Source organism: Cariama cristata, unplaced genomic scaffold (genome assembly GCF_000690535.1).
Source record: "Cariama cristata isolate BGI_N322 unplaced genomic scaffold, ASM69053v1 scaffold21750, whole genome shotgun sequence".
Classification (NCBI taxonomy): Eukaryota; Metazoa; Chordata; class Aves; order Cariamiformes; family Cariamidae; genus Cariama; species Cariama cristata.
The window spans coordinates 2,483-13,137 of NW_009594366.1; the positions used below are offsets into that span (position 1 = coordinate 2,483).

Below are 10,655 nucleotides of genomic sequence, written 5' to 3' on the forward strand. Positions count from 1 at the left end.
GTAAATTGAGAAATCGTGCTCGTAACACTGCCCTGTTACTGCTTTCAGCAAAGTCATGCTGAAGCTTGTAGCACTGTTTGTGACAGTAGGTTTAGCTGTATTTGTACAAAGATGACCACAGCCTTATGAAATGAACTGTCCTTAGAGTCAAAACTGGATTTGCTTTCCCTTTTTAGAATTCTTCCAGCTTTTTTTGAACAGCTCTACCCTGGGATTCAAGCTTCAGTCTTTATAATGAAGAATTAAGTACTTTCTGTATCAGACTCAAATTCTTGAGCCAGTAGTTCTTCAAGGGAAAGGGAGCAGAGGCCTGGAGATGTATGTATGGATCACTTGCCTGAAAGAAAGCTTTTTGTTTAATGCCCAGTTTTTATTGTGTTGGTCTTGTGCTGGGCATGTGTGGGCTTTTGTTTTCTGGGTTTTTTTCTCACCTATGTGACATGACAGTGGGAAGGTTGTTGTGGCCTTTGGTTCCTTCTTACAGTCTAGAGCAAAAAGAGTTCAGTTGGTGGTTTGTTACACGTGGGACTTTTTTGGTTTCATGCTACGTCGCTGTGCAACCCTAACATTGTTCTTCCTTTGGTTAGTTGACTTGAGATGGCATCACTGATTACTTCCTCTCCTCTCCTCCTGCTGAGAAACTGAAAATAGGAAATCTGTGCTTTGTCTTGATTCTTCTCTTGGCTTTGGTCCTGTTGGAGGGGTGGGTGCAGTCATGATCATTTGTCTGCCTGCTGGGCCTTGCGTATTCTGAGCTAGCAATGAATAAGCTGTGAACGTTTAGTATATGACACTTGGTACTGTCTCTGCCAAGACTTGCAAGTTGTATGAGGAGAGTTTAGACTCTACTTCCAGGAATTGTTTCATGAAGGTGCTGGAGTCTGAGGAAATGCACTCTAAAATGCTTGCAGGGGACAAGCCGGGCTGTTTAGACTTAGCTGTATGCTGCTCGTCTACTTGCCTGTCCTGAGGCAAGAGTTGTGCCCATGTTGGCTTCCAGCCTAAGAGAAGGAACGCAGGTGTAGCCCTGGCAAAAAGCATTGAAAGCCTTCTGCAGTGCTGTAGCTGGCTGGGGAGTAGGACCTGGTGCTCCTCTTGGCGTTTATTGTTGTCTTGAGGGAAAAACTCGAATAAGGTCATTTATTGTTGAATCGATGTGTGTCAGAGCTTGAACTGAAGAGAATGTTAAAAGGTGGATGAGCACCAGCTTTGTTGTAGCATGTCCAGTCTGGGTATACTGTGGGAATGATGCCACAGATTAAAGAGCAGAGCAGGGGTTGGCAGTGGTCAGGTGAGAACGGAGCGCTATTTAAATCAGGTCAGGAAATGAAAAAATTGGTCCCCATACAATTTTACACAACTTGCATAAACTTAAGAAATGGGACATCTAGGCCTGCCTGAAGGTAAAAGCATGGTAGATACTTTAGGAAGTTTTTGGAAGGAAGATGATGAGTGGGGTGCTGCGATACCTGTGTGCAATAGGTACAGAAAGGGTGCTGGACAACTCTATACTTAAAGCAATAACAGAAAAACCTTGTAGTCAAATCACATTTATTGCTGAGTGGCTTTATTTGTTGCTACAGGATTCCTGTGGAGTGGATTCAAGGCTTGATTTGGGGAGTGGGAGTTGTTGGCACTGTGTTACTACTTACCGATGGAGCTGGTGACAGACATGGCCCTGCACAGGGTGTTTGGTGTACCTGCAAGGGCACGAAACATGGCAGTAGCAGGAAACTGGACTAAACTATATAGCAGTACAACTAAATGCAGTATGTGCCATCTTTGTCCCTTTGTGATTTGCCATGAGCTTGTCCAGAGCAGGCTTTAGACCTTTCCCAACAGTTGTAAATTGAATGTGACTTGAAACAGCAGGTGGATGTTTTAGAGCTACAGGGTTTATTAATGTGTAAGTAACAGTTTTGCAGACTAATGCCAGTGATGCACTATATAATAAATCAAAAAGGAGATGTCTGATGATGCCCTCTCTGACTTTAAGCTACCAAGGTTTTAGCATCCTCAACACAGGTGACTGGACTAGTTTTCAGCTAATGGGACCAGTAGTGAACCTGTAGGCTGCTGTGAGATTTGGGACTGATAATCTCTCAGTGCGCTGCTGCTCTCAAAGACAGAGGATTTATTTGCCAAATATAGCGTAGGCTGCACCTGGATTGCATCATTGCATGGGGCTAAATATTAAGTGCTACTGGTTGAATTCATTACAAGTGGGGAAATCAGTGGAGTACCTGTTTACATGCTGCCAGTTTCAGTGCTGAAAAGCCTGACGTGTCTATTTTTCTTCCTCACAGACTCATTTCATTGTAATGCCTATGTGCCCTCTTCCAGAGAAGAGTCTTAATGCTGCTCAGGTGTTTCCTGTGCACTTGCTTTCTTGATTCCAAATTGGTTTGGGCTTTGGTATCTCCCTTTTAATACTTGTGTGGCTTTCCCCTTGAAGCAATATTGGCTTTTGAACACTCATCTTGGATGAACCCCAGCATGTCTGGATGGAAGGCATGTATTATAATTCAAGGCAAGGCAAGGCATGAAAATAAAATTCTCTTTGGAAAATTATGAGCTTTTTGAACTCTCGCTGAGTGGAAAACTGAAAGCGCTGTGAAGATGGTCTGTATGGCCACAGTACTCTCAAGGGAGAAAGGAAGATTTGAGCCTTGGTGGTTCAACCACTTTACAAATCTGCCTTTTAAAAAACTGGGCCTGAAAACACCTAAATTAATCTCTAGCATGTGCGCAGAGATCTACCTTTTAAAAGGCTGCATCATTCTTTCTACAATGTCACGTTCAGCCCCAGCAGAAAAATTGTGTAGTTTCTAATGAGAGCTTTGTGCCTCTGGAGTTACTGCAACGCCACTGTCCGTGTTCTGGAAGACATCAGAGGAAGCACCTTCTTTGTCCTAATGAGTCATTAACATTGTGTTCCAGAGTATTTTCTAGCTCAGGAATTTACCTGAGAAGTGAAATTAATAACTTTTTTTTGTCACTTTCTTTGATGTTGCTGCAGAAGTTTTTTGGTGGTACAGAAAGGTGGGAGAAATTGCGATGTTGCTTCTCAGAATGCTTCCTCTAATGTAGTTCTACGTTGCTATTCATAGCAGTTCAGTTTTGTCTCACAGATCTTATGTAAAGTATCTTTCTCGTAAGTGTTCCTAATCTTGATATCCTAACTCCCCATTATATCACCTGTCAGCCTGTCTTGGAAAGAGGGCCCCTTATAAAACTGATTTTTTTGCAGAGGCCTAAAGGTAGATAAGTTGTTGTTGGGATCATCTAGCAAGTACGTGGCAATGATATGAAAAACAGAACTTGGCTTCCAAGATTTTTATTGTAGTGCTTTGGCTATAAGATCATCCTTCCCTCTTTGCAGAGAAGGTCAAAAGAAATGAAGTTCTTCATTTCCCCATACCTCTTGCAGCTGAGCCTTGTTCTGCTTCAGTCAGTAGGATTTATTTCTTCACTTAAATAAGGGACCACTGGAGACAAGGTTCCCTGTTTCACTTCACCCTTAACAGAAAGCCTCTTTCTGAGTGGATCGTACTCGCCCGCTGTGCAAAGCTTAATTTGTCTTGTTTCCTTCCTGTGTGGCAACCTGTCAAGATGGCACAGCCTTTGCTGCTCTTAGGAGTCGTGCTGCTCTGTGTTGCACATGGACTAATCATTGTAGAGATAGATTGTACTGTCCAAGATGATGATGAATTCTTTAAGGTTGCCATAAAGCATTGCTTCAGCCTCGCCCAGTAGACAAGTGTTATTCCAGAGCGCTATTAGTAGAAGAGGCGATTAGTGTGTCTTTAAGTGAATGGTGCCAAGGGGAATGGCATGTTACGCAGGGCAGCTGCAAGCTCGTCCTGAAACATGACCACCCTTGAAACCCTATCTCTACTCCACTGACCCATGCAGGCTGATTTCACGCTGTTGACTGACTGGGCGGGTTGCGTCAATGCCTGAAATGTAACTGCTTCCTGGCAGTGGGGCAGATCCCGCCTGTATGACTGATAACGTGTTCCTCGAAGCAGGGGAGAAATTGCATTTATGCATCTTTTCTGTAGCTGACCACAGAGGACTGAATTTGGTGGGCCTGTGTCCCAGGTTACCTGAGTGGAAAGTGTTCGATTTCCTCTTTGTGATAAATGAAGGTCTGAGGGGTTCCAAATAGATATAAAAAAAAAAAAAGAAAATGTGAGATGACGTTTCACAAGGATGCTTCCCAACAGAGCCTGTTTTCTGTGGGGTGGGAGAATCCTCCCTCAACTAGCATCTCCCCACAAAACCCACTTCCAAGTGTTACACTCCCGAAGTTTTAGGCAGGATAGTCTCCTCTTGATGATAGATAAAGCTGAGTCCCAACAGCTCATTTACTCTAGCTTTATGCCCTGCAGTCACAACTGTCTGCCTGTGCAGAGCTTTACGTCGTGCCCCTTGGTCTAAACCGCCCCGTGAGATGGAGCTCCCTGGATCAAGGGGAGGCTGTGCTGCAGCACCCGGAAAGCATTTCTCGAGAACCAGCCTCTCTTTTGCTAGGTCCCTGCCACTGCTACCAGCCACAGTGGGGGAAGGGGGTGACCTTTTTCCTTTTTTGTCCTGGGTGAAAGTCACTCTCTTGCAGGAGCATGGAGCAGTGCAGAGCTCCATGTGTGGCTGGAGCTCGCCGTGATAAGCTGGCTGTTTTCCCCTCTCCCTTCCTCTCCTCGCACTGCGCTGGGCTTATCTGGGCGCCTGAGTTATGTTAAGTAGCGGGTGCATGCTTGCTCTCTGTTCTCCTTGCTGCTTTTGCTCCTTGGATTTCAATTCCAAACATGGTTATCCATTTGGGGTCTCTCTCCTTTCCACTGCCAAGTGATACACATTCCACACTCAACACCAGCTCCCTCCGCTGCTGTCTCACAGTCGCTATTTCCATTTGCCGGAGGGCAGGCGAGAGAGGCAGTGCAACGAGATCTCTGTCCTGTCTGTGAGTTTTCCAGCTAATGGCCTCTACTCTTTCTTTGACTGAGCTCTTTTGGCCTCATATTTGTGAGCTCCTTTTCTCACTGGTGTGGCTAAGGAGGGGGCCAGCTGCCGGTCTTTGAGCCACAAAGAGGAGGAATGAGCCCTTTTGGGATTTTTCGGGTGGCACTTTAACATGTCGCTCTGAAGCACGCTGCTGTGGGACCGGCTGGTGCTCAAGAGGAGGAGGAGGAACAGCTACCCACTAGCTCTGGTTTCAGACCTCTGCAGCACCTGTTGTGTATGACAATTCATTTAGAGCGCAGGACGGCCAGGTAGGGTGGGGAGTGGGGAAGGATGAGCACAAGCAGCCTCTCTTGGGACCAGGCTGTTCTCCAGCCGCCAGTGTGTGATGCATGGAAGGAGATTATGGAGGGAGCAGCCTACCAGCTGGCCAGCTGCATCGTCCTCCTGGGTTACATGGGGGGAAGTGGCATCTTTGGGTCCCTCTATATCTTTGGCCTCCTGGCCCCAGGCTACTTCTGCTACGCTCTGTGGGGCTGGCTAAGCGCCTGCGGGCTGGATATCTTCATCTGGAACATGCTACTCGTCCTCACCTGCTTGCTTCAGCTGGCTCACCTGGCTTACCGACTCCGCAGAGACACCATCCCAGAAGAGTTTGACCTCCTCTACAAGACCATGTACCTGCCCTTGCAGGTGCCTCTGGAAGTCTACAAAGAAATTGTGAAGTGTTGTGAAGAGCAAGTCCAGTCGCTAGTCAGAGACCAGAATTATGCGGTGGAGGGCAAGACGCCCATTGACCGCCTCTCGTTGCTGCTGTCTGGCAGGTAAAGGCTCTCCTGTTTCTGAACAAAGGTCTGACAGCAAAGCGCTGTGGCTTAATGTTGTATCTTCACCCTCTGTAGAAACTGGGGTGAGGATTGTTTCTTTCCTCTGAAAGGGCTTCGAGATATGCATCTGTTTGTTGGGGACGGGAGTAATTTGCTTTTGGGGATTGTTTTTGTTTTGGTTTTCTAAATTAGAATATTTCAGGGAACGGTTTGCAGAATCAAGCTATGTGCAGTGAAGCGGCCAGCTCAGCCTTGCCTGTGATACTGTTTGGGAATCCTTACCTCTTTCTCTGTCATTTTACAGTGGTCTTATTTCTGATGGGAGCAGACTGGCCGTGAGTGTTTCCCAAGGCAGGAAGGCAGTGTGTCTGGACCTGTGGTCTCTGGGGTACCAGACACACCTCCGTGATATGAATGGCTGTGCACTGAGTACGCTGAGTCCTCAGTTCACCTGCTGTCCCTGGCCAGCAGTGTTCAGGGAGAGGTTCCACCCCTGTTCCCAACACCTCAGTGCTCAGGACTCCAAAATTTTTCACTTCAAGGGACATTTCATCAAAAGAGAGCGCGATCTCCTGTGGTAAAAGTCATGCATTCACGATGTTCCTCTGGACCACCAAGGAGGGCCTTGGGGACCTCTAGGTAGTCGCACTGGGGATTTGATTATTGAGTGAACTGTGCTAATGAAGAACTAGCATTTGTTCACCTGAAATCCTGTGGCATGTCTTTATGAGCATATCTCTTAATGATTTGCAAAATCTAAATGCATACAAATAGTAATGATATTGGCTTCCCAGCTGCTGCCAGGCACTTGGTCCTAATGTCAAGTGAGAGTGGGAAAGGAAGGAGATCTGTAAATGGGAGCAGCGCTGAGCTGTAGGAGGTGCGTCTCACAAGGATTTTCCTTTGAGAAGAGAAACCCAGCGTCACCTGGGGTTTGTGTTTTACTGCAATGGCCCATCTTCTATGCTGAGGGAGTGTGTAAAGAAGAAGGGCTGTCCTTCCTTTTTTTGGTGTTTGTCCCTTTTCTAGGATGTGTTAAGAGCATCCTGGGACCACTGACCAATGCTAAATGGCAAAGCAGTGGAAGGAAATTGGGTTTGTGTCTTTCCCCTTACCAAATGGCTGTGCTGAGCAGCTTGCTCTGAAGTTTACCGGATCTGCAAATAACATTAGTGAGGAAGAGTCTGTGCTGTCTTCCCCTGCACTGGATAATCTGGTGCCACTCTATGGGCATGAAAGTGCTGCAACGGAGAGCAATGCGATGCTGGTGGGGTGGTTGTTCTGCTCTCTTTTGCAGTGGGAAGTATGCGTCTTGGTTGGTATAGAATGCTCTGCGGAGATGGGATTGGATTTGCATTTCCTGGTACCCACTTTATTGCCTTGTGAGGTCCTGGCTGACCCAGCAGAGCACTGCTACTATTGTGGTGCCCCCTCTTAAACTGAACAATAGCAAGATGAGCAGGGCTTGGAAATGCAGAATGTGCCTGGATCAGGAAACCTGCCTCATGATCCCTGACCCTTCCAGGCAGCACTCCAGCTTACCAGAAGCCAACAGTGAACTGAGCCTTATAGCTCCTGAAAGCAAGAATTGCCTTTGTGCATCGTACAATCAGGGACCGTGAAAGGGAGGCAAGAGTCCACAAATCTGGTGGTGCAGAGCTACAAATACAGCTCCAGCATGCTCTGCCATTGCCCCAGGCCTCTGCAGTTCTTCTCTGCTCCCACAGCAGAGCTGGGTGCAAGTTCGACCTTGACATTGGTAGGCAATTGGAGCACAAATAGGGGAAAGGGACACTTGGGAGGCCAAGAGAGATTGGATGGTAATGTGCAGCAAACTATTGAGCTTGCAGTGTGATGTGTCAGGAACAATGGCCAATGCAATTTTTGGGGGTTCTGGGTGTAACAACTTCCCAGCATCGAGGCAGGGAATGCCCTCGTGCAACCCTGGGGACAGGAAGAAGATGTAAGTACAAAGAGCCACAGGCTGGCTTAGAAGTACCTCAGAGGCGGCAGCAGTCTTGCAGGTTAAGTCCTGGTTTAGGACCAAGCATTGCACCTGTGAGGGCTGGCATTGTGGCAGGAAACAGAAAACAGATGGAATATGGGGAAGTGGCAGCAAACACAGTTTTCCACAGAGAAAGGAGGGACCGCCCCATAGACTGGAGTATCTGCAGCTGTCCCAAGGAGGGTATGAGATGTGTGAGATGAGGAGTCGTTTTCTCCCTGGTGGGACCGGCCACCCGCACGTTGTGTGCGGTGATCAGGTTCCTGTGACATCTATTTTGTGGCCTAAGTCTGTGCCCTCACCTGTCCTCTCTGCAGGGTCCGAGTGAGCCAGGACGGACAATTCCTTCACTACATCTTTCCGTACCAGTTCCTGGACTCTCCAGAATGGGAGTCACTGCGACCCTCTGAGGAAGGAACTTTCCAGGTAACCTTGCACAGCCCCACAGCAGCCCAGCTTCACTCCTTGCTGCTCCGTTGTACGTCTGAGAAGGGGACAGAGGGGGCTTGTTGTGCCATTCAAAGCTAACCGGGAATACTTTCCTCCCCTTCCTCGTGGTTTAGCCAGCACAGGATGGTGCCATCAGCTGTGTTATCTTATTTTTTACCTTGCCCTGAAGGCCTCAGTGCATGCTCCCGCTATCAGCTGATAGCAGGGAGGGTGGAGCATGGTGCTTCTTCCAGTTTAGCAGGGAGATGAGGTATCGGGCTGCTGGCTCTCTTCCATTACAGCGTTCCCTAGTACCTGTATTGATGCATTTGCCCTGCATGCTGCTAGCAGGATGCATCATTCCAGCATCGGGATGGCAGCCATGGCAATATGCAGCAGTGATGTAAATCCATAAACATCCTGTTCCTCACAGAAGGTTCTGATGGTGATGTGTTTGGCGTGGAGAAGCAGAAAGCATGATTCACACCCGAATATGGTTCTTTCTGGGCAGAAGAATCCCTTCCTGAGAGGCCAGACCAATTCGTATTTGCAGCAACTGAAAGGATTTTGCTCTTGCTGTCAACAGCCTGCAGTATTCGTTTGGCTTTCCTTCTGGAGGAGATTACTTAAGCCCACATCTCTCTGCCTTTAACTCATATCCCAGGACAGGCTGATCCCTATCAGGATGTCTGTCTAGAATACATCAGTTAGGGCATATGAGGAAGGATTTTCCTAATCCCTTGTTAGTGTGGGACAGTCATGCAGGAATGATGTTGCTTTCTCATGAGGGCAGCCACGTTCAGACTTGGTTAAGCCAGGGCAGCTCCCCGAATCTGCTTCCCTCAGGTCTGAATTTGACCCATGTGTGAAAGGCCATGGCAGTTGCTCCTGAAAGCTATGCCATCGCAAGCGATTACGGTCTTGCAAGGGGAACAGTTGCAGGAGATGGCTGACTATGTGAGGGGTACAGCTTGTGAGCAGAAATAGGGATGTCAGGCCAAGATCATGGGGCAGGGAGGGCAACGACAGCATGGCTGTGCTAGGGGTGGGGATATCTCCTGTTTTGCACAGGGCTTCAATCCAGCAGCAAATTGCTGTTAGCTCCTGGACTGTGTTTGCCTAAGAGTCAAGCAGAGAGAACAATGGCTGCCCAGTGCTCCTGGGAGGGAAAGCGTTGTCTGGATGGCATGCAACCTGCAAAGACATCTGCAGCATTTTCTGAGCTAATTTCTGTGGAACTGAATGTTCCCAGACCTCCTGAGTGTCTTTATCTGTGGTGTGTGAGACAGCTTGGGAGCAAGCTGGCAGCGGGCTGCAGCAGCCCTGCCAGCACCACACTCTCGGCTCCTCTCCTGCTGGTCAGGGAGCTGGGCTGTGCCTGGCACTGGGATGGGGAGGTAGAGTCCTCGGTGGGGAAAGGCTGCAGCCATGTGCTGGAAATGCCTAAAACCCATGTCTGCTTATTGAGGAGCATGAAGAAGTAGCAGCCTGTGTGAGACCAGCATTCAGCAGGTGAGACTTGACCAGTCCATGTTCCTGGCAGGACATTCTCTTGGTGGCCCTGCTTAGCCATGGTAATGTGCTGCTTTTCGCAGCTGTTTCACCCACTAGTCCATCTTACCTGAGTAGTTAATAAAATTCCGTGACATATCTCAACCTTATTCCTAGTGTCACAATCATTTGGTTAAAAATGCGCAAGTTTGACTCTGAGACTTTGCTGGAGAAGGGCATGGAAGGTTTTTCTTGCCCAAGTTTTCCCCATGGCGCTCTGGATTGAGCAGTTTCAATCCTGAGCCCACCGAAAAAAGGACAGAAGCACCACTCAGCCTACAAGGAGAGCCGGTTTCCTTGAACTTTCTGCTTTGGTTGTCTTCTTACTGCAGGACTGCTGGCTCCCAGTGCCTGAAAGAGTTGGGTTTCAGGGCTGGCACCTTCCCCCAGAAGGCTGAATTATGGGCTCTGACAATGCCAGAGCACTTGTGTCGGAGGGATTCATGAGTGAAATCTGTCCTGCTGTCCTGGTTAGGAGGCAGGCTTTTTTATTACATCTCACTTAATCCCCCATGAGAAGCAGAGGTTTTCAGTCGCTGTGCAGGAAGTTGGTTAGGAAATGAGATTCTGGTAATTTCAATTTCCGTGTGAGCCTTCCTCGTGTTTGCCTCGGCCTGGGAAAGTTCTCAGGTTTTATCTCCTATATTTCTTTCATAAGGCAGCTGCTTGCATGGCAGTGGGATTAAATATCAAACCCAAGGACACACACGTGCAGCCGAGCTGTGTTCAGCTTCCCAGTGGCCCTCTGCCATGGTGCCTGGCCAAGGAGACCCCTGGATATAGAGTGAAAGGGAGCCCCCAGGGTATTTTGGCTCTTGCACTTGTTCACATGCCGGTGTCTCCATTACACTCAGATGTTCTTCTTTGGCCCAAGGCAC

General features: G+C 48.1%; 1 protein-coding gene across 1 annotated transcript; it reads left to right on the forward strand.

The window, feature by feature from the left end:
* Nucleotides 1-5,298: 5,298 nt before the first annotated feature.
* Nucleotides 5,299-8,275, forward strand: LOC104159767 (popeye domain-containing protein 2-like; the record flags this gene model as incomplete). The annotated part of the gene is made up of 2 exons (XM_009697765.1): nt 5,299-5,789; nt 8,115-8,275. Coding segments are annotated over exons 1-2 (652 nt in total), but the record flags the coding sequence as incomplete, so codon positions are not given.
* Nucleotides 8,276-10,655: the final 2,380 nt, after the last annotated feature.